The sequence below is a fragment of the Pogonomyrmex barbatus genome, unplaced genomic scaffold (genome assembly GCF_055798465.1).
Source record: "Pogonomyrmex barbatus isolate J1 unplaced genomic scaffold, ASM5579846v1 scaffold2, whole genome shotgun sequence".
In the NCBI taxonomy this organism is placed as follows: domain Eukaryota; kingdom Metazoa; phylum Arthropoda; class Insecta; order Hymenoptera; family Formicidae; genus Pogonomyrmex; species Pogonomyrmex barbatus.
In genome coordinates, this window is record NW_028297116.1 from 1,770,975 (window position 1) to 1,794,815 (window position 23,841).

The window sequence follows — 23,841 nt, forward strand, 5'->3', positions numbered from 1 at the left end:
AATATTAAATAGCGATAAAAATGTGCACGTTTTGTTGGTATAAGCTTTTTATTTTCCTCTCGCTTATGTCGAATGTCGGCGAGGAAGGATTAAATTAATCGGGAGATGATATCACTTGAATTTGACTTAGTTTTTCATTATTCTCTGCTGATAATTCTCTTTGCGTTCTCTGCAAGGAGGTTCCTTTGAATGATCGGTTTGTGTTTCTATGCAACCGGCGGCTGAAACCCGACGATTTAATACACGATTAAATTGGCAAGTATGTATCGCTTGAATTGCTCGAGTATAGAGTAAGGATGATGGAAAGTGTCACGCGCGATATTATACAGCCGTGAAACACTATTCAGTTTACTTGAATAGCGGGTAATCGGGTTTGCGAATGAAGACGAATGAGCCTTCTTCCGGCTTGTGTTCGACCAAATGAAGGAGTATCAGTGGAATAACCAGTGAGATGAACTATTAGTCAATTAGTATTATGTCAATAGTCAGTTGAAATTTCGCCACGAATATTACGTGTGTATTGTCGAAACTTTTAATCTGTATTTTTCTTTATTATTTTTTTTACACGCATTTTATTTACGCATTAATTTGTGCGCATCATTACTATTTCGAAGCACGCAGTTAGATGATGTAGGAATCGTCTAATGTTTCTATTTATTCTTCAAATAATTATCGTGTAATAGAATTGCTTCTATTGAATATCTTTCTTTATTTGATATTAAGATAATTTTCTTATTTGATAAAACATTCATACTTGAATATGAAATGAACATCTCGTCATTTCGTTAACTGTTTGGCAAGACCTACCGACAACTGTATTTCATTCGAATTTTCTATTTAGTAACCACCATAGAATATCGAATTTTTTTTGTTTCCTTGCCATTACTTCTCTCTTTCTATCCTACCTTCACTTGCTGAAATAATCCGCTTATCCCCAGGACGCGTTTCGCAAAGTCTAGTTTCTCTCGGAGTTCTCTTCGGAGAATACGACGTTTCCGACTACGTAACAAATAAGACCGACTTATACGTGACGGTATTGGCAAATGTAAATTCAATAAAAGAGGAGTGACTGGTATGGCGAAGTGAGATTGAATGTATTTCTGTAACTGCTGGCCTAATGGCCTCTGACAGATACATCGCATATTACCGTATTGAGAGAAGGTGCGGAAGGAGTATTTAAATTCAAGGTACAAACGATCGGTCGCGATAAAGAATCGATTGTGCTGTGTGAATCCTATTTTTTACTATATATAATAGAAAAAAAAAATAATATTGAGTCAACGTTAATTAAAAATAATTTCATTGATTTAATAACAATATTAATGAAATTAATATAAATTTATAATATATGTGCATTTATTTCGTTGATATTGTCACTGAATCAAAATCATTTTCAATTATATTTGATATTGACTCAATCTCGACACACACACACACACACACACACACACACACACCACACCACACAAAACGCTAATACATTTGGAAAAAAATTATATTGTTATATGAATATAAATAATTAATGTATATGATTGATTTCGAATGGTAAATGAATTGGTTAGGAGGTGTTATAAGGCGTGTCCGTGCAGTATATGAGGTATACTGGGAGAAAACCAACGCATAAATCCAAATGCATATTCGAATATATTGGACTGTCAGGGATGTTTCCATAGCGCAGCAATTGTGTCTCAATCGAAGATTCATCCCGCGACCGCGGGAACCGCAAACCTGGAAAACCGTCGTTCGAAAAAGCATTTCAACCTTCGCTCTGCGTGTATCGATTGGCGCACGATCGACGAGCACGATCCTTCCTCCGTGTTCTGCACATTGCCGCGACTCGACGGAAATTTCTAGCGATCTCGAGGCAACGCTCGTTTCCCATTTCTTATGTGTTCCGTGTTTCCGCGTCGATCCGCAAGGATCGCCTGGGCGAAGCCAATCCGTGGAGATTCACGCGATATTTTCGCCTTGGCATTATCCCGTTGCATCGGAAGCTTGTTTTCCTTCCCGTCCTTGCAAAAACCGCCGGGCTTCTCTGCGTAAACCGCTTTGCGGGAGTCCGCTGTAAAACGCGGGACGTGGACCGATAGAGAGAGGAGAACCGTTCGAAAGCTACGAATCCGGGACGAAAACCGGGATGAAATTCAATGAAATCGACTGCGCTAATGTACCTAATGAATAAGCGAATGATAATGATGCCTGTACACCGCCTAGATCGGTCATTCGACTAATTTGCCCCCCTAACGTAGTATTAAATTCTTCGTTACTCACGCGATTAAGAAACTCTGGCAGACGCGCGATACGAATAGAAAATTAGTCTGTACTTATATCGCGGTGAAATTATGTCTGTTCTGAAAACCCAGTTATGCATTCGGCTCGCTAATTCGGAACAGGAAACCTATTCTTCCCTTTCACGTTTTGACGGACTGATTCTTCAGGAAAATGCTCGCGACGCAATGGTAGCGGCTCTGCCTGTGACAGGCGTTTCTTGTTCGACTGCCGACTCCCTATTTTCGCGATTCGGGTCGTCGTCGTCGTCGTCGTCGTTGTCGTTGTCGTTGTCGTTGTCGTTGTCGTTATCGTCGTCTTCTTCGTCCTCGTCCTCGTCCTCGTTCTCGTCCTCGTCCTCGTCCTCGTCGTCGTCGTACCACGCCGGCGTATCACACTCAGCCACCTCGCTTTTGTTACGACAAGCGATGGTGGGGTAGGATCGACGGCTGCTTTTGCGATGAACTCGAATGCATAATGTTGAGCCAGGAGCCCCGAGGATTTTCAGCAAATTTGAAGAGGCGGAATCGATATTCCGCTTCGCGGCGTAGTCGTCGCGACATAGGCGAGGGCATTCGCACAAATTTACGGATTGGTAATCTGTGGATTTCCTAACGAGCCAAAATCCTCCGGTTTCCAATCGCTCCGCTCGTGTGTAGCCCCTTCGCAACTTTATCCACGCGTAATAACAATCGTATCCTCAACGTGACGTTCATCAAGCCGAGCCGAGCCGAGACTGATTTAAGACAAGAACACGCGCGCGCGGAAAAAAGAATTACTTGGCCCAAAAAGCGACGTTGAGTTCACCGTGGCCACGTCGAACCGGTGGTGCCATTCGTGCTCGGAAAACTCGAGAAGATCATTGAGCTCTCGAGTACAGCGGAGCGACGGAAGAGCGAGGAGAAACGGGTACGAAATTCGATTTAACCCGATAACGACGTCTCGCATATCGTCGCGCGGCCTCCGCCTCGCCTCGCCTCGCCTCGCCTCCTTTTCTTCCTTTCTTCTTTCTCTCTCTCTCTCTCTCTCTCTCCGCTGGCACCGTTCACCAAAGCTTTATTACATCCTTTTTATCTTCATTAGACCCGGGAAGTTTATTTATCCGTGTCGCGCTAAAGAACGCGCTTTATTTGTCGACCGCCTAGCCACCGCTCCAAGTTATACCTGCCTCCCGTGGTAATCTTGGCGCACACTTAATTGGACATCGCTGTGAGACCGATAGGTACAGATAGGTGCTCGTCGCAAAGTGCTGAGTTTGCTGGTAAGCTGGTCTACAACGTCACCAGCCATTTCCCCGGGTTCCATAACTTCTATACCAGTGCACTCGGGTTGCTTGAGAGGAATTGACGCGAGCCGATATCGATATTCGTCAATTCGACGTTGCGCGCTGAAGTGGTCGCCGAAAATCTTTATTTCAATTCCTCCCGCGCGCCTCCCGTGACTCGACCGAAGCGAAGGGCGCGTGATAGATAATTTTATTTCAGGGAAAATAGTTTCGACATTTTTTTCTTTTTTTTTTTTTTTTTTTTTTTTTTTCTTTTTTTCTTTCATCAGGAAGCGGATTGCGAGGAGATTGCTTTATTTTTAACACGCTTTAACTCTCGCGTTAAGCGTGCAATTCTACCTTCTTATTTCGTTCCCTAATGCTAATTTCCCAGAAGATGGAGAATTCCTCGCCGCGCAGCGCTTCCCGCGTAATTATTCCTCCGAATATATTAGCGATATTACGCGTATTAGTTTTCCGGGCTGGTACGGATAGGAACAACGTCCGTCCACGTAACGCATCGCGCGCGTCACAGTGCGTGTCGGAGAATCGTCTTCGTCTACGGTCGGCGGCGTTAAATCGGCGGCGAGGGAAGACTTCCGTGAAGGTGAAACTCCGAAGAAGGGGACCAAGCGAGACGACGACGCCGACGACGACGACGACGACGACGACGATGGCTTCTCTTTCGCGTTGTTGCTCGGCGCGGCCGACCAGTCGCGCGCTTAGACGTTCTCGAGCCGAGCCGAGCCCAGTCCGCGTCGAGCCGCTTGCATGGCCGCTTCCGTGGCCGCTCTCGAGGTCGTTACTCGCCGAGTTCTTGGTATCGGAGCCACCGTCGAAAGTCAGCCGTGCGTTCGCATATCGCGCGACCAGATGCTGATCACGGCGGGCTGTTAGCCAACGAGAATTATGCTGGTGATAAGCGCCTTAAAGCAGGTCGCGAACGCCGCTACCAATGCGGTTCACTCGGCCACCGGCAACGTTACCGGACACAATAATTCCGGTGAGTCAACTGGATTTTTCCAAATTTTCCTTTTCCCTTTCTGGATTTTGAACGGTCCGTATACTCGTAGCTCGTAGATCTCCTCATTTTTCTAGTCCAGTTAACGCGAGGCTGACGGCCTTAAAACACGACGTGCGACAATATCAAAGTTACCTCCGCTTTCATTTTAACGATATAAGAAATAAGAATCGATGAAAATAAAATCTGTGCGAACACCGATTATTCCGTCGATCTCGAAACGATGGAGCCTCGCGTTCTCCTTTTGTAACGTGGGACTCGTAAGGACGTTCTACACACAGGTGAAGCGATCTACTGCCTCTTCCTCTCTCTCTTTCTCTCTCTCTCTCTCTCTCTTTCTTTCTTCCTCGCTCCTAAATCTTGCTTTTCTCTTCCACTCACTCCTTATCTCTCAGCTTTTCGGTTTAATTCACACAGTGAAGAAAGCATCTCGCGAACTGCATTATACATTTCTTTATTATCCGTGCAGAGAAATATCACTTGCGCAAAATGTAAAAGGTTACACGGAGGAGCGTGCGGCGAGCACGACCGACCTCCATCGGTTTCATAAGAACGGGTACCGCGACGGCGGTAACTTTCTTGCCACGCCTAATGTCAAGATCGCAACATCAATCGCATGTAGATCACTCCGCATCGATTTTGTGAAAAAGGTGTATCTTAGTAGGAGTACAACCGATAAACGGTATAAAAAAAGTGGTATATAAAGGAACAAAACTGAAAAGGATTCGGGTTCCGGGGATTGCGAGGTTTCAATTACAGGCGGTTTGCGGTTTTGCAAGAGGGGCAATTACGACAAAAAAATTGTCACAATCGGATTTCGCCAAGTGGAGAAGTTGAATGTACCTCGCTACCTCGCTTTCCGAACTTGATCATTCCGGGGCAAACCCCGGCGGCTTTTATGCAAAATAGAGTGCTTTACAAGCGACATGAAATCGACGTTTCGCTACATCCCGTTAAGCGATTTTCCATATATCAAAAGTCGATTGAGAGTATATAGCTAGACAAATGTCAATTACTTGCCGCGCTTACTTGGCCATAGCGGCAAGGCGTAATGTGGCCATTATAGGTGACATTCATCGGCTGCATAGACGTCGACACGTCGACGAGCGCTGTAACGAGGTCATCGTATGGCGTACCGGTTGCACGAGCGTAGTATCTCCGGACGAAGGAAACACACATGACAAATCTTATAAAGGCGCAATCAACGATTGCTAGAAACGAACAGTCTCTAACAAAGCAATTACGAGATAAAAATAATTGTTTTAATAATCGATGCGCGAACACGTCAATCGCGAAGCGAATAGTTAGCTGCAATTACCTGCTCGCGCATTTACCATCGTGCATATAATTTTTTTTTTCCCTCCCTTTATTCTCTCTTTTTTTGCGTGGTAATAAACTGTCGTTCATTATCGTCCCCTCCGGGAAACAATGAGCCCTATCCAATCGAGGCTAATTCTAGGAAAAAAAAAAAAAAAAAAAATTCTGCAATAACGTCGAGCAATGTAGACATTAATTTTATCGTTTGGTTTAAATTCTTTGTTACTGACAATCTCTGATTTGCCACTGACGACCGTTCAGCCGACCGATTAAACGAACTTCCAACGAACGAACGAACGAACGAACGAACGGCCGGCGGAATACTCGGATCGAGAAACGGAGTGAGTGAGTGAGTGAGTGAGTGAGTGAGTGAGTGAGTGAGTGAGTGAGTGAGTGAGTGAGTGAGTGAGTGAGTGAGTGCGTGAGTGAGTGAGTGAGTGAGCGGGATGTAACATCGTTCGATGACCTCGCGAGCGAGAGGCGAATCGCTCTTCTGATGTTTTCACCAATACCTTAGAAAGTTTCTCGGCACCGGTCGCTCGCGAGAGACTGCCGCTAGCCTTGAAAATCGCTCGCCGCGGTAACATATTTGTCTCATTTCTCGAACAACAACGAACGACGTATCGCGTATACGTATATTCTCTCTCTCTCTCTCTCTCTTAACCATCTCGCCGGATCGTATGCGCCTAATTTGTCGGAATTGCGATTACTCGTCCGGAAAAAAATCGCACGGAAAATTTCCTCGCAGTTGAGACTCGCGGGTCTCGCGAGGGATTCTAATCCACCGAGGTCGCGTTTCGGAATTATAATGTACGAAACTTTGACGTGACGTGAGAGTCATTTCGCCTGCGAAAACAACGCCCTTGAGAGAGAACTTATTTTACGTTCGTCATTATTAATAATTATTACGCAGTGCAGTAGTAAACGCTGGATTAAGAAAAAAAACGCGATTATCTCGGGAAGGGGGGGGGGGGATAATAAAAGGATAATAAAAGGAATTATTCATCTCGGGATGCTCTCGCATACTTATACAACTCGCGCGTTATTTTCCTACCGTTTCACTCCACTTTCCGCGATCGCCTCACTATTGTGCTCACTGGACTATTACATACTACTTTCTACTGCTCGTTACAGATAATCAGTGGCGAACAAACCTGCCATCGGCAATGCGTGCAGCTCGCTGAAGCGGGATTCGTTATTATAAGGACCGCGCAGATATTCAATCGCGCGTTCATTTTAATTAACGCGTCTAGTCAGGCGTTTCGACGCATCCGAAATAATTTCTTAAAAATCTAGTATAAGCGAGCAAATGGCGAGTATGGCATTTAATGATACGAAGTACTTAATCAACGTCGGCGATCAATTAAAGCCACACGCTTCTCTTATCTTTAATTGTTTTGACATTTCATAACTGATTCCCCTATCGGAAATGAGCTCGCGATAATTTCTCGATAATGACTGTAACAACAGTACACAAAGTCACGTGACACTATCTAATTGCGTATGTTCCATAGGATACAAAACGGGAAGAGCAATTTGCAGTTGCATTCGTATTACTCACTTGGACATATCGATCGATTAGTATCTCTCCCACAATGTCGATTTCTCGCAAGTCGTCCTCGTTTTGCTCTTGGCGAGAGTCTCGTCAGAAGAAAATGAATCGACTTGCCATAACGATTACAATGTCCGTCACTACAAGGGAGTGCTTGTCGAAGTTACGCAACATGGTTCTGAAGATCGATGGACGTTGGCAAGTTGATTCTTCAAAAGATTCGTGAAGACGCCTTCAAGAACTTATCGGTGACGCAGTTGTATCTATGTTATCACAACCGGATATGCGTGCTGAAGAGGGAATTTTTGCCCAACTTATTTCTCAAGTTAGCTAGCAAATGCAGTTATCCGAGCACTTGTTTCCGAAATTGCCTCATCTTCGATCACTGTCATTGAACTTCAACAACAAAATCGAGTTAGATACCAAAAAACTCATTTGCTGGCCTGACATGAAATTTGACATGGCTCTTCTTGAGTTACATATCGGCCTTCGAAATCCTGGAATCCTTTGCGAATTTCAAACTGAAATATTTATCGCTCAATAAAATATAATATATTTCAGAAATATTTCTGATATTTCTAATATTTCAGAAATATCTACGTCTCAGCTGGAATATCTACGATTGAACGGAAACAAACTACCTCACATTGTACTCGGATTGCAGGACTCTCTAAACTTATAGTACAAGTTATGGTGCTGTCCAACAATGCGATTCACGATAGATAGTGCTTTTTCGAACTTTGTCAAGTTACAAGATCCTTACTTTGCTGACAACACTGAAATTAGTAAAAACCTTACTTGAAATATACTTAAACTGTGCTTGAACTTCAATTGGCTAGAAGACTTACTGACTTTTTCCATGTTGAACAAACTGAAGACACTCAGCTTAAGCCGTCAGTATTCGAGGATGCTTCTACATGACTTGGTCGGTTGAGGGCACTTTTTCTTAATCGGAACAAGATCAGCACTCTCGATCCAGGAACGTTTCAGGAACTATCTGGGAACGAACATGTTCAGCGCGTTCTTATACAACTTGGTTGGTCTAAAGGAACTCAATCTTCGACAGAACTATATCAACTCTTTCGAGCCGGAAATGTTTCGAGAACTCAGTTAAAGTGATTACGATTGAACAGAAACAAACTATCTCACATTGTAATCGGCACTTTCTTAGGATTTTCGAATTTGAAAAGTATTGGGCTGTACAATAATGAAACCCAAATGGTGAATAATGGATCTTGCTTTCTCGTATCTTATGAAGTTGTAATACTCTCCTTCTTGCGGCAACAACTCTATTAAAAAGTTAATAAAGGGACCTCTCACTTAATATTAAAATCTTCATGATGCTTTAGAAATTTGTTCGTATTTGGATTTAAAATTTTTTAAGAAATTAATAGTATTAAAAGAAAGATAAATGAATCTTTGGTTTTATCATAATTTTAATATATATATATATATATATATATATATATATATATATATATATATATTATTGTATTTGATTATAATTTTTATTTCTTATATTGAAAAACAATTAATAAAATTCTCTTTAATCACAAATAAAAAATAAAAATAATATTTTAAAAATCTAATATAGATCGAGGAAATGCAAGTCTAACATTTAATAATATGGAGGATTTATCTTCGTCAGCTATGCGTTAAAGCCATGTGCTTTCTCTTATCTTTAACTTTTTCACATTTCGTAAACAATAACTGGTTCCCTCAGTCGCGATAATTTTTTAGCGATGACTATAATCAATGCTAACAGTCACAATATTAACTAATCGTGTACTTTCCACGCGAACAATTTGCAGTTCCATTTGTTCACTCACTTGGGCGTATAGATCGGTTGGTCCCTCTCGCGATGTCGCGATTTCTTCTGTTCTTCTCGCAAGTCGTTTTGTTGTTCTGGACGAGAGTCTCGTCAGAGGAAAACGAATTGACTTGCCGTAACATTAACGAATACAATGTGTGCCACGACAAGGAGGTACTTATCAAAGTTACGCAACGTGGTTCTGAAAATAAATTGGAAATTGGCAACTTGGCTCTTCAGGAGATTCGTGAAGATGCATTCAAGAACTTGTCGGCGATACAATTGGATCTAACCAACGGTAACCAGATATCCGTGCTGAAAAGGGAATCCTTCCGCGGTTTACCTAACTTGAAGTTTCTCGACTTGGATAACAACATGGTACCATTGTCTGAGTATTTGTTTGCGGAATTATTATCTCTCCAGTCGCTATCGCTAGGCTCCAACAAAATCGAATCCATACCAGAGAATTCATTTGCCGGCCTGTTGAATTTAACATTGCTCTTCTTGGCTTACAACAGTATCACGGCAATCGAAGCAGAATCCTTCGGACATTCCAAACTAGTGGTTTTGTGGCTCAATAAAAATAAAATTTCCTGCGTGGCGCCCGATTCCTTCGCCGGATTACCTGAATTGGAAATTCTGCACTTGGACTACAATCAGCTGAAGGACTTGCCAAATGGCGCTTTCCGAGGATTGACCAGATTGAAGACTCTCTTCTTAAATAACAATCAGATAACAAGCGTCTCCAGAATGCTGCTACGCGACTTGATTGGCTTGGAGAGACTCTATCTTGGTCAGAACGAAATCAGCACTCTCGAACCGGGAACGTTTCAGGAATTGTCTCAGTTGCAGGAGCTAGACTTGAATGAAAACAAACTGTCTCACATTGTAGTCGGTACTTTTATAGGACTCTCCGAACTGCACACTATGCAATTGTCCAATAATGAGATTCATACAATAGATAATGGTGCTTTTTCCGACACGATAAGATTGCAAAATTCCTACTTTGGCGACAACTCCACTGAAATCGATAAGGATATCACTTGGGGTATTATAATTAAACTATTTTTTTTTAATCTGTTGAGAAGTTTGCCGGATAGTGTTTGCCGAGGATTAAATAAGCTAGAGTTCCTCAGCTTAAATTCCAATCGAATGACGAATATCTCCAGAGCGCTACTGTGTGACTTGGCTGGTCTGAAGAGACTCTTTCTCATCCAGAATAGGATCAGCACTCTGGAACCGGGAACATTCCAGGACTTATTTCAACTGGAGATGTTACGATTGGATGAAAACAAATTGTCTCACATTGTAGCCGGCACTTTTGTAGGGCTCTCCAATCTGAAACGAATCGGGCTCTCCGACAATGAAATTCATACCGTGGATGATGACGCTTTTTCTGATCTCGTCAAATTGGAATATCTCTACTTCTACGGCAACAACTTCACTGAAATTGATAAGGAAATCAATGGCCTTCCGTTCAATGTTACAATTGTCATATAGGAATCTATTTATACTTAATTTAAAAATATTTAAAAAATTAAAAGAAAAATAAATGAATGTTTGATTTTATCAATAATTATATATATTATGTATGTATTATGTATATATATTATGTTATGCTACATTTGATATTATAATGTAATTTTTATTGCTTACGTTGGAGAAGAGTTAATAAAATTCTTTTTAATAAAAAATGAGAAATAGAAATAATATTTTTAAAAATCTAGTATGGATTGAAAAATTGCAAGTCTAACATTCAATAAGTTTTTAATTTATCAAATATATTTACTTTTGTTGACATAGATTAAAGCCATATGTTTTTTCTATCTTCAACTATGACATTTTGTGCTCAATAATCGACTCTCCATCCAAGAATGCAGTCACGATAATGTCTCAGCAATGATTATATAGTTAAAAACAAAAGTCACAGTACTATCTAATCATGTATTTTTCATGGAATACACCACAGGAAGATCAATTTGCAGTTGCATTCGTATTACTCAGTTAGACATATTGTTTGGTCTCTCTCGCGATGTCGCGATTTCTCCTGTTCTTTTCGCAAGTCGTTTTATTGTCCTGGACAAGAATTTCGTCACAAAAAAACGAATTGACTTGCCGTAACATCAACGACTACAATGTGTGCCACTACAAGGCGGTACTTATCAAAGTTACGCAACGTAGTTCTGAAGATGGAAATTTTCAATTAAAAATTAGCGATTTGGCTCTTCAAGAAATTCATGAAGACGCTTCAAGAACGTGTCAGTGATACAATTGATTCTATCCGATGGTAGATCGAGATATCTGTGCTGAAAAGAAAATCCTTCCGCCTAACTTGAAGGTTTGCCTAACTTGAAGTTTCTCGACTTGAATAACAACATGATACCACTGTCTGAGTATTTGTTTGCGGAATTATTATCTCTTCAGGAGCTACCGCTAGAGTTCAACAAAATCAAATCCAAAGAACTCATTTGCCGGCACGTTGAATTTAACATTGCTTTTCTTGGCTTACAACAGTATCACGGCAATCGAAACAGAATCCTTCGCACATCCCAAATTAGTAGGTTTGAATCTCAAAAAAAAAAAAAAAATCTCCCGTGGCGCCCGATTCCTTCGCTGAGTTACCTAAATTGGAATCTCTGTACTTGGACTACAATTCAGTTGAAAGACTTGCCAAACGCGCTTTTCGAAGATTGACCAGATTGAAAGCTCTCAACTTAAATAATAATCAGATAACAAACGTCTCCAGGACGCTCCTACGCGACTTGGTTGGTTTGGAAAGATTCTATCTTAGTTAGAACGAGATCAGCACTCTCGAACCGGGAACGTTTCAGAAACTGTCTCAGTTGCAGGAATTATACTTGGATGGAAACAATCTGTTTCACATTGTAGTCGGAACTTTTGTAGGACTCTCCGAACTGCGCTTTCTTGTACGATGATAAGATCCATACAATAGATGGTGCTTTTTCCGACACGGTAAGATTACAAAATTCCTACTTTTACTTACAATTCCAGTGTTTTCCAAGGATTGAATAAGCTAAAGCAACTCAAGTTAAATTCCAATCGGATAACGAATGTCTCCAGAGCACTACTATGTGACTTGGTTGGTCTGGGGAGACTCTTTCTCATGCAGAATGAGATCAGCACTTTGGAATCGGGAATGTTTCGAGACTTAGTTCAACTGGAGCTGTTACGATTGGATAAAAACAAATTGTCTCACATTGTAGCCGGCACTTTTGCAGGGCTCTCTAATCTGAAAGAGATGAGCCTCTCCGACAATGAAATTCATACAGTGGATGATGACGCTTTTTCTGATCTCGTCAAATTGGAATATCTCTACTTCTTCGGCAACAACTCCACTGAAATTGATAAGGAAATCAGTGACCTCCCGCTCAATGTTACATCATATTATAGGAAATCATCATATCATAGGAAATATCTATCTGTCTATATCTTAGTTTAAAAATATTTAAAAAATTAAAAGAAAAATAAATGAATGTTTGATTTCATCAATGATTTTATATATATATATCATGTATGTTATGCTACATTTGATATTATAATGTAATTTTTATTTTTTATATTGAAGATCAGTTAATAAAATTCCTTTTAATAGAAAATGAGAAATAGAAATAATATTTTAAAAAATCTAGTATAGTTTGAGAAATTTTAAGTCCAACATTTAATAATTATTTATCAAAGTATTTATCTTGACCGTGGATTAAAGCCACATGTTTCTCCTATTTTCAACTGTGACATTTTGTGCTCGATAACCGATTCTCCATTCGAGAATGCAGTCGCGATAATTTCTCAGCAATGATTATAATTAATACCAAAAGTCACAACACTATCTAATCATGTATTTTCTTTGGAATACACAACGGGAAGATCAATTTGCAGTTGCATTCGTATATCATTCAGATATATCGATCGATTGGTCTTTCTCGCGATTTCCTCTTCTATCAAATTGTTTTATTGTTCTCGGCGACAATTTCATTAAAAAAAAAAAATGAATCGACTTGCCATAACATTGGTAATTACAATGTGCCATTATAATGGGGTTCTCTTCGAAATTACTTTGCAAGATATGCAAGACTATGCAAGATTTGAAAGAAAGTCTAAATCTCAAGAACTTCAAGAGATTCAAGATCTTCAAGAACTTCAAGATCTTCAAGAGACTTATGAGAATGTCTTCAAAAACTTGATGATGACAATAATCTGGACGATAACTGGATATCCGTGCTGAAGAGAGAGTCCTTCTGCGGTTTGCTCAACTTAAAGCTTCTCTAGTTGAATTGGTACATGTTATCATTGTCTGTTCGCGGAATTGCCTTATCTTCGGTCACTGTCATTGTACTTTAAAATCGAATCGATGCCAAAAAATTGCTCATTTGCTAGTCTGTCAAATTTAATGTTTCTTTACTTGGGTTATATATAACATATCAACGAAGCGAATCCTAAACTGGTGTATTTATCACTTGATAATAATAATATTTCCTGCGTAGCGCCAGATTTCTTCACCTTCTACCCAAATTGGAAACTCTGCAGTTGTACTACAATCTACAGCTGAAGAGTTTACCAAACGATACTACTTTTCGAAAATTGAACAAGCTGAAGAATCTCTTCTTAAATGACAATCGGATAACCAGCATCTGGAGGATGCTGCTACGCGATTTGGTTAGTTTGAAAGCACTCCATCTTAATCGAAATGTGATCAGCGTTCTTGAGCTAGGAATGTTCCAGGAATTGTCTGAACTTGAACAATTACGATTGGACGGAAACAAACTGTCTCGTATTGCAGTTGGCACTTTTGAACGGCTCTCCAATCTGGAAGATATCGGACTGTCTGATAATGAAATCCAGATCCTAGTGGATAAAAGCGCTTTCTCAGACCTTGTCAAGTTATGAAATCTCGATTTCTACGGCGACAACTTTATTGATATTGATAAGAAAATCAATGGTCCTTCCGCTTAACGTTACAATCATAACGACGCCGTAGGGATCTATCTGTATCTAAATTCGAAAATTTTTTAAGAAATTAATGGCATTGAAAGAAAAATAAATCTTTGATTTTTTATGATTATGATTATATATATGTTATATATGTTACTATATATATGTTATATATGTTATATGTTATATATGTTATATATGTTACTATATATATGTTATATATGTTATACATGTTACTATATTTAATATTATAATGCAATATTTGTCTTATATTGAAGAATAATTAATAAATCTCTCTCTTTCTCTAATTGGAAATGAATAATAAGAATAATTTTTTAAAAATCTAATATTCGAAAAAATGTAAGTCTAACATAAAATAACGAAGGATCTTCATTGACCATACATTTAAAACTACTTTTCTTAGCTTCAATTGATATAATTCCTACTTGATAACCTACTCCCCTTTCGAAAATGCAGTCGCGATAGTTTCTAGACGATGACGATAATCAATGTCAAAAGTCACATAACGCTATCTAATTACATATTTTCCACGAGATATAAAATGGGAACAGCGATTTTGAGTCGCATTCGTATCATTTATATTGCATTCATAATAATCAATTGGTCTAAAAAAGTAAATGTTTTTATTATCTGTGTCATTGTTGAATGCCAACGTTTCGTGAACATTGCAGTTCATTTCATCAGGGCGAGGAGCAGAGACCAATTGATTCTTTTAAGAATCTTCCACGGATCCTTTTAAGGCTATTTTTTTTTTTTGAAAATAGTAACCGTGGAAGCCTTAAAAGAATCAATTGGTCTCTTTTGCCATGTCGCGCTTTCTTTTCCTCTTTTTTGCAAATCGTCCTATTGTATTTGGCGAGAATCTCATCAAAGGAAAAGGGAATCGACTTGCCAATACATCAGACACTACTAAAATCTGCCACTATGAGGATCTGCTTGTCGAAACTTACTTGGGAAAGTAATGGGGACATGAAGTTAGCAACCGTCCACATCCACAACTTCTTCAGGTTCTTGGAGTCTTCAGGAGATTCGCGAGGATGTCTTCAAAAACTTGACGGTGTCGCTATTGTCTCTTAATGATAACCAGATATCCGTGCTGAAGAGAGGATCCTTTCGCGGTTTATCCAATTTAACGTATCTCTACTTGCAGAATAATGCAATACTGTTGTCCGAATATCTGTTCGCGGAAACTGTCACACTTGAAGTGTGCTATCGTTGAATTTCAAATCGACTCGATACCAAAGAACTCGTGCTTTGCCGGCCTATCAAGTTTGACGCATCTCTACTTGCATCACAACATTTCCGTGATAAAAGCAAAATTCTTTGCCCTGAACCTTGAATCGGTGACCTTGTGGCTTTCCAACAATATTATCTCTCGCGTAGAGCCGGATCCCTTCTCCACACTAAATTAACTAAATTGACTGACCTGTACTTGGAGTACAATCAGCTGGAGGACTTGCCGGACGTTACTTTCCGAGGATTGAACAAGCTTGAAACTCTACTTAAAATGACAATCGGATAAGAAGCGTCTTCAGGAGACGCTCCTACGCGACTTGGTTGGTTTGGAGACACTCTATCTTTATCGGAACGAGATCAACGTTATCGAGCCGGGAACGTTTCAGGAACTGTCTCAGCTGCGGTATCTATACTTTTATGGAAATAAACTGTCTCACATTGTAGTCGGTACTTTTACAGGACTTTCCAAACTGCGCGCTATGGATCTATCCAATAATGGGATCCACACGATAGATAATGGCGCTTTCTCAGATCTCATCGTGGTGGAATATCTCGTCTTCTCGCGACAACAAATCCACTGAGATTGATAAAGATGTCAGTGGTCTCCCACTCAATGCTGCGATCATCACGACTTAGAGATCTGTCTGATTTAAAATTCTTTAAAAAATGAATGGCATTAAAAGAAGCAGAATAAATGAATCTTTAATTTTTGTTATAGTTATAATATGTTATATGTTACTATTATTTGTTATATGTTAACATATTGTTACATGTTACTGTCATATATTTGATATTATAATGTAATTCTTATTTCTTATATTGGAAAATAATTATTAAAGTTTTCTTTAATCAAAAGCGAAAAATAAAAATAATATTTTAAAAATCTGATATAGATCGACAAGTTTCAAGTCTTTAATAAGGAATTTATCTTAACAAGGAATTTATCTTTATCGATCATACATTAAAGCCGCGTGTTTCTTTTATCTCCAACTGTTTGACATTTCATACTCGTAATCGATTCCCCTTCCGAGAATAAAATCGTGATAATTTCTCGTGATGATAACTATAATCAAAATCATATGATACTATTTTAATTGCGTGTTTTTCACGGGGTTCCAAAACGAGAAAAGCGAATCGCAATTGTATTCATAATAATCAGACGTATCGATCGATTGATCTCTCTTGCGATAATTTCTTGTGCTCTTCTCGCAAGTCGTTCTATTATTTTCAGCAAAAGTTTTATCAGGAAAAAAAAACGAACTTGCTGTAACATCGACGACTACACTGTCTGTTACTATAAGGAAGTGTTTAAAGTTACTTGGCAAGCTACGTAACGTGTTGATTTTAAAGAAATCCTATTATATATCGATCACTTGGATCTTCTGGAGATCCGTGAGAATCGCCTTTGAGAACTTCTCGGTGTCGAATTTGTATCTGCAGCAAGATAATCAAATATCCATGCTGAGAAGACGGAATCCTTTCATGATTTGCCCAACTTGAAGCTTTTCCAGTTGGATGAAAACAAATCATTGTCCGAGCACTTTGTTCACGGAATTGTCTCAATGGAGTTCAGTGAACTCGAACTACTGAAGAACTCATTTGAACTTAAAGAATTCATTTGCCGATTTATCAAATTTGACATGGCTGTGACTCGAGTTACAACGGTATCTCGGCGATCGAAACGGAATCCTTTGAGAACCCCGAATTGAATTGTACTTATGAAGCTCAAAGGAAATAGGATCTTTCCGCGTGACGCCGGATTCCTTCATCGGATTTCTTTGCCGGATTCCTCTGCCGGATTAATCAAATTGATACTTCTATCACGTAGACTGCAATCAATTAGAGGGCTTGTTGAACGTTGCTTTTCAAGGATGATTTTGAATAAGCTTTTGAAGAATCCCTAACAACTTAAATGATGATCGGATAAGCATATGTATGACGCTTTTATACGACTCGATTGATTTAAAAAAAATTCTATCTTCGATTAAATGAGATCGGCTTTCTCACCGTTATTCTAAAAATTATTTCACTTGGAGCAACTGCAATTGAACAGAAACAAACTATTTCACATTGTAATCGATTTTTTGGGCAGGACTCTCCAGTCTAAAAAAACATCAGTCCGACAATGAAATTCACAAAATAAATAATGACACCTTCTCGCATCTTGCCAAGTAGTGATATTTTGACTTGGATAGCAATATCTCCATTGAAATCAATAAGGAAATCAATGGTCTCTCGCTTAATGTTAGCATCACCATGCTATGGTGATGCCCTTAGCTGTTTGTTTGTATCTGATTGTAAAGCTCTTTAAGAAATTGATGGTAATAAAAGAAGAAAGACGAGAGAGAGAGAGAGAGAGATAAATGAATCTTTGGTTTTATCAGGATTATATATGTAACTACATTTGATATTATAATGTAATTTTTATTTTATATATATCGGAGAACAATTAACTTGGATTAAAAGTAACTCGAAAGAACGAATGTTAAGCGAGCTCTCGGCTATTTTCTTCTAAAAGCATTTTGATACAGAACAATCTTATTGAAGCATAAAAAAAAAAGGGGGGGGAGGGAACAGTGTAAACGCTAGTGGTATTGTATCAAGATATTTCTTCATCTAACAATATGTTGCGTTATATATTTTGAATCAATGCTGAGAATCAGATTCAATATCACGAGGTCGCTATTTCAGACGCGACGTTTACCTTGCCGTCTCTTCTTTCTTAAGACTCTCCCAGTTATTGAATTTCCACGGAAGTCGGAATATTTTCGGAGATGCAAAAAGATCCCAAAAAGAGAGACGCTTCGCCTCCGGCGGATTTTGTTAGCCTCTTTTCATCGCAGGCCTTGTGTCCCGACTTTCATTACCGAGATATCCTTCTTGAGATTCTGCTGGTGCTGCTCGAAAGTTTCTTTACGAATTCTCGCTGTCGTTTCCTGAAAAAAAGTTCGGAGAATCCACTACACAGAAATTAACACTGCTTTAAATTAGAAATCTCTCATTTGGCTCATGCTTCTTGTTCGATAGAGCATCTTCTGCATTTTATTTCATTTCCCTCTATATCCCGACGCACTAATCTGAGAAATATACTTGAAAAAAATATAGAGAGAATTGCAATCTAAAATTTATTAAAATATCGTATGCATTAACTTGTATAAAGTACTATCAGTAGTGACTTTTCCCCCCTTTTTTTTTTTTTTTTTTTTTTTTTTTTTTTTTTTTAATCTAAGTCCACCCTCAAAAAATGTATTTCGTTTATACGAAAAATTTTTCCTAATGGACAAGGAACGAACTCGAGCGTTGTTAGAATACCCCAGATATCTTTCGCATAGGAAAGTCCTCAGGCGGAACCTGGTCGGGTTGCCTCGGGTAACGAAACTCGGCCGAAAAGAAGGGAAAAAAAAAAGGAAGGAAGGAAACGGGAAGTACCGAGGAAACGAGCGTTCTGAAAAATGCACGATGTCACGCGAAAAAACGAGAGAGGCTGATTCAAGCAAGGTTTAAAGCAACAGCGTATAACAGGCATACGCTACGAGAGAGTCGCACGTTCGTAAAATATCAGATCGACCGCGAAACTTTGTGCCGCTGATTGAGTTAAAGGGAGCTACCAATCTTTCGCCGGTCGCGCATCCAAAGTTTCTCTCGATTTCGAGAGGTATACGTATACGTACATTTCGCGCGATATAACAACCGTCGGATGCAGCGCACGCAGTTTACGCGACGAGCGTGCACGTGCGAGCGCTGGACGGAGCGCCGAAGAGATGCCCCGAAGAGAGGGGATACAGGAGGTTTGAGGTCGCATTGATTTTGTCTAGACAGGGTGGAGACTCTCGTGGTATCGTTCTCCGCGTCCACGGGGTATTTGGTATGCTGTCATTCCGGTGCGTGGTGCACACCTGTCAGTTCGGGATGTTCTGTTTAATTCTCGTTGCCACGCGTTGCCACGCGAAGAGGAACGTCGCTCTCCGGCTCCCCTTTCGGCCAAATTAAACGACAAACGCGCCCAATAAAACAGTAATTATCAAACGTTCAACCGTTATCGTGTTAATATAGCTATAAATAAACAGGGATATTTATTTATTATAATAATATTTTAGCACAACGAACGCGAAATATCTTGGTACAAGTGTAAAATGAAAAGTATAAAATCGATAGCGGTTAAATATAAGAATACTGTACTGTAAAATTATTAAAAAAAAAAAAAAAATAATAATTCATATAAAATTGACAAAATAATAATAAGGCTTTTTACCATTATTTGTTGTTCTTTTTTTTTTTTTTACAGGAACGCCCTCGACTCCGATAATGCCGGGTGGTACACCCGGCACACCATCCTCTAAAGCGAAGGTAAGTCTATATTCTCCGTTGAAATGGAAGCTGCTTCATTCTTAGCTTTATTCTTTTATGTAATCTGTGCAAATTAATTTTGTCTCGCAGGAAAAGATAATGTTGCGAGCAAAAGTTGTGGTAGCTTTGTATCCTTTTCGAGCCATCGAAGGCGGCGATTTGTCTCTCGAAAAGGTGAAGATAAAATAAATATTAAAATATGAATTACATTAATATGAATTATAAATTTAAACGTAGAATATTTATTATTTCTATATTTTTACGAGTATAGGGCGCGGAGTACGAGGTCTTGGATGATTCCCAGGAACACTGGTGGAAAGTTAAAGACGAGAATGGGTACGTGATTTCATTAGAAACAGCTACTTTACGACTAGAACCTTTCCAAAACTCCTTTATGCCAAATCAATTAGCTAGCGACGTTTTATTTATATTTAACGTTTTATTTATTTTGTTTTTATTTCACACCGTCGCGGTGGCGGCGATCAGTCGATAATTGTGAAAAAAATAATCAGTTGTACGATGCACGATTCACAAACAGTAATCTTAGCGTAATCTATACTCTTGTATAATCAGCGATAATTATCCATGATAGCCGGATTGTTTATTTATGCGAAAATACTTACATCGTGGCATCGAGGAAGAGAACGGCTTGCACAAAGTTATACAGCGTATATTTAATTGCAGATCGATTGGATACATTCCTAGCAACTACGTTAAAGAGAAGGAACTGTTGGGACTACAAAAATACGAGTAAGTCCGATATATAATCTTTTTCCACAAATCATTGAATTCGATAACATTTTCTTGCTTTTCCCGACTTTTACGAGTCATCAACCAATAATTTTCCGTTCGGAACAGCGTAGAGACTTACATTGCCAAATGCTCGTAATATAAAGATAAAGATAAAAAAAAAATGGTTCCACTTGCTTGGTTGTAGATGGTACGTAGGCGATATGTCAAGACAGCGCGCCGAGTCGCTGCTGAAGCAAGAAGATAAGGAGGGCTGTTTTGTCGTTCGCAACTCGTCGACGAAAGGACTTTACACGCTCTCCCTTTATACGAAGGTGTAAGTTAAAACCGATCGTCAACGAGCGACGATTATGAGTGGTTTCCACCGACTGGTTTCCGCCTCTGAATTGTTTCGCCTCGTCCTCGTCTTTTTCCGATAATATAAAATTTTCCGTTGTGCCGCAGGCCACATCCCCACGTGAAGCATTATCACATCAAACAGAATACCCGCGGGGAATTTTATTTATCGGAAAAACATTGCTGCGGCTCCATTCCCGATCTGGTTAATTATCATAGACACAACAGCGGCGGTCTAGCCAGTCGATTGAAGACCAGCCCCTGCGATCGTCCTGTACCACCAACCGCTGGCCTTAGTCACGGTTTGTAAAATTTATATATGTGCGCTTTCTCTATTTCTTAATATATATGAAATATATAAAATCTATATACATAACGTACACATATGAGAAAAGATCTCGACTGTACGACGCCACCACATAACGGCGAACGGCTTTTTCACAGACAAATGGGAGATCGATCCAGCGGAATTACATTTGCTGGAGGAGCTTGGATCTGGTCAGTTTGGAGTTGTGCGGAGAGGAAAATGGCGCGGCTCCATCGATGTCGCTGTGAAGATGATGAAAGAGGGAACTATGTCCGAGGACGACTTTATAGAAGAAGCTAAAGTAATGACGTAAGTCTCAATAGTAGTTTCCTTTGTGTATGTTGTATCAAAAACTTTTGACGAACAGCTGAACTCGGCTGAAATCCATTTAATTAAACCGACTCTGTATTAATTTAGTTTCCAAATAATATTGATAATTCTTATTAAAATACGTTTGTTATAAGAAGCTTGATTATTCGTTATTTATAGAAAACTGCAACATCAAAACCTAGTCCAGCTATACGGCGTTTGCAGTAAAGATAGACCGATATACATTGTCACGGAATACATGCGACACGGATCTCTCCTCAACTACCTCCGCCGTCACGAAGCCTCATTAGGTGCAAATGTTGGCCTCTTGTTAGATATGTGTATACAGGTAAGGCAAATTCTACTTTGTAAATAATAGAATACGTAGATGTCGGCAATTGTATGATAACACAACAAGATCAAGATTTTCTGAGTTTTTTATTCTGATTTCCACAGGTTTGCAAAGGAATGGCATATTTAGAGAGGCATAATTATATACACAGAGATCTTGCAGCACGGAACTGTTTAGTGGGATCAGAAAATGTAGTAAAAGTCGCAGATTTTGGTTTAGCTAGGTAAACTACTTTGTTTTGAAATCTTTATAAAGATTTTTTTTAAAGATAAAGAATTTAACTGAAAAAGAAAGATAGCGAAGAAAGTATATCGAAATTTAACAGATCGAACCAATATATTTCCAGGTATGTTCTCGATGATCAATACACCAGTAGTGGCGGTACTAAATTTCCCATTAAATGGGCGCCACCGGAGGTGTTGAATTACACGCGCTTCAGTTCTAAATCTGATGTGTGGGCATACGGAGTACTTATGTGGGAAGTATTCACGTGCGGAAAAATGCCTTACGGTCGCCTAAAGAATACAGAGGTCGTCGAACGAGTTCAGCGAGGAATTATATTAGAACGACCCAAAGCATGTTTCAAGGAAGTATACGAGGTAAATCAACGTTTCCCATTTTATTTTCGTCATATGTCCGGCGTATGGAATCAGAAGTTTACGAATTTGAATCTTAGGTGATGCGTAAATGCTGGGCACATTGTCCGGAAGTGCGACCGTCCTTCCGCGTCCTGAAGGAGCAGTTGATTAGCGTCTCCCAAGGATTGGTCAACGATTGACTCAACCTTCTGCGGTGTATGCGCCTGTCCTCACCATCCTGCCGGTCAATCCGATCGACGATAAAATCGTCGTTGTCGTCAGAACGATCGCCCTCCGCCGTTTTACCCTCGTCGAACTTGCCGTACAATTCAGCAACATTGCCGTCGCGCAAGACCCGCGCGCCGGTCTCCCCGCCGCCTTCCAAGATCGATTTCCCTCGTCGGTTCTCGTCGACCATGTGCAAATCAAAAAGAGAGGGCTCCTCGTCACCAAGTACACCCGGGCATCAAGCTAGTCAACAAAAACCATCCTCGAGCTCGACTAATAACGTGTGTGACGTTTGCAGTTCCTACGGACACCCGTGGATCGAAATATGCAAGGCAATACGAGCCACTAAAGGTAAATGAGTAAAAACGTGTGTGTACGCCAGTGTGTGTACGTGTAATTGAGTAACTCACACTACTCTTTGTCGTGACTATTACACATTAGAGAGCCGTACCCGTAATACGGAGATGTGATTCTAAATCCCGTAAACGTTAATGCTCTTTCGTCTATCCTTTTCTCTCATACCCCTTCCGTGTGCATCTTTGAACATCTTGAACAGATGTTCCGAATGTTACGTGAACTTTACTGAGATGCGTGATACTATTGCGTGTGTTTCACATACTATTTTTCCCATATAATTTTTAGACTTTACTCTGTATCGTCATAAATACATTTATAAATAGAACAATAGTATTTATTGATGGCCTTTTCAACAGATGCAATATTCAACTTGTGATTCCACAACTTAGAATAATCATCATTTTTTATTATTTTGAAACAAAAAATAATGACACAACTTTGAATCGGAAATATTGTTTTTGCTTAATAAACCGATTTAATAAATAAGCACACTTCTTGTTTATATCTCATATTATAATTAATAAGCGAAATGAAGGAAACAAGGTGAAAAAGTAAAAGTCATAACAAAATTTTACATTTTGCTGACGAATTAATTGATTGTAATTTTATTTGGAGTTAGCTTAATGGACAACTATGATTGGTAAGTAATATATAATTTGCGCTAACTAATGACTTATTGTAGTAATGAGTTATTGTAATTTCCATTACGAATTTATAAATTATGAACCTTGTACGAAATGTAAATACAACTAAATAGTATATGTAATAAAATCAAATAGTTTAAAATATACGTTATGAATATCGATAAACAAAAAATTTGCCCGTTAAAAATCTATTC

The 23,841-nt window shown here is 39.3% G+C and overlaps 3 protein-coding genes, 1 long non-coding RNA gene and 4 pseudogenes across 4 annotated transcripts in view; 7 read left to right on the top strand and 1 right to left on the bottom strand.

Moving 5' to 3' along the window:
• The window catches only part of mRpL41 (mitochondrial ribosomal protein L41), a 58,261-nt gene extending 42,970 nt beyond the window's left edge, over nt 1-15,291 (bottom strand). Inside the window, exon 1 of the mRNA XM_011643991.3 lies at nt 15,154-15,291. The gene's annotated coding sequence lies outside the window, so the exon portion shown is untranslated. The remainder of the gene's footprint in view (nt 1-15,153) is intronic.
• The window catches only part of Btk29A (tyrosine-protein kinase Btk29A), a 36,468-nt gene extending 12,679 nt beyond the window's left edge, over nt 1-23,789 (top strand). Inside the window, exons 5-15 of the mRNA XM_089076768.1 lie at nt 19,725-19,786; nt 19,877-19,960; nt 20,058-20,122; nt 20,471-20,536; nt 20,724-20,852; nt 20,981-21,174; nt 21,317-21,488; nt 21,669-21,837; nt 21,945-22,063; nt 22,187-22,439; nt 22,517-23,789. Coding sequence (XP_088932894.1) covers nt 19,725-19,786; nt 19,877-19,960; nt 20,058-20,122; nt 20,471-20,536; nt 20,724-20,852; nt 20,981-21,174; nt 21,317-21,488; nt 21,669-21,837; nt 21,945-22,063; nt 22,187-22,439; nt 22,517-22,618 — 1,415 coding nt within the window. The 3' untranslated portion in view covers nt 22,619-23,789. The remainder of the gene's footprint in view (nt 1-19,724; nt 19,787-19,876; nt 19,961-20,057; nt 20,123-20,470; nt 20,537-20,723; nt 20,853-20,980; nt 21,175-21,316; nt 21,489-21,668; nt 21,838-21,944; nt 22,064-22,186; nt 22,440-22,516) is intronic.
• LOC148936563 (uncharacterized) lies at nt 167-8,667 on the top strand. The gene is made up of 2 exons (XR_016139227.1): nt 167-4,535; nt 8,013-8,667. It is a non-coding gene; the product is annotated as an uncharacterized LOC148936563 (long non-coding RNA).
• LOC148936564 (uncharacterized) lies at nt 7,325-8,667 on the top strand (annotated as a pseudogene).
• Nucleotides 8,884-10,942, top strand: LOC105430437 (uncharacterized). The gene has a single exon (XM_089076786.1). The coding sequence runs from the start codon at nt 9,284-9,286 to the stop codon at nt 10,730-10,732; it is 1,449 nt and encodes a 482-aa protein (XP_088932912.1). The 5' UTR covers nt 8,884-9,283; the 3' UTR covers nt 10,733-10,942.
• On the top strand, nt 11,089-12,355 carry LOC105430438 (uncharacterized; annotated as a pseudogene).
• On the top strand, nt 12,357-14,490 carry LOC148936565 (toll-like receptor 3; annotated as a pseudogene).
• LOC112552864 (uncharacterized) lies at nt 14,745-16,422 on the top strand (annotated as a pseudogene).
• Nucleotides 23,790-23,841: the final 52 nt, after the last annotated feature.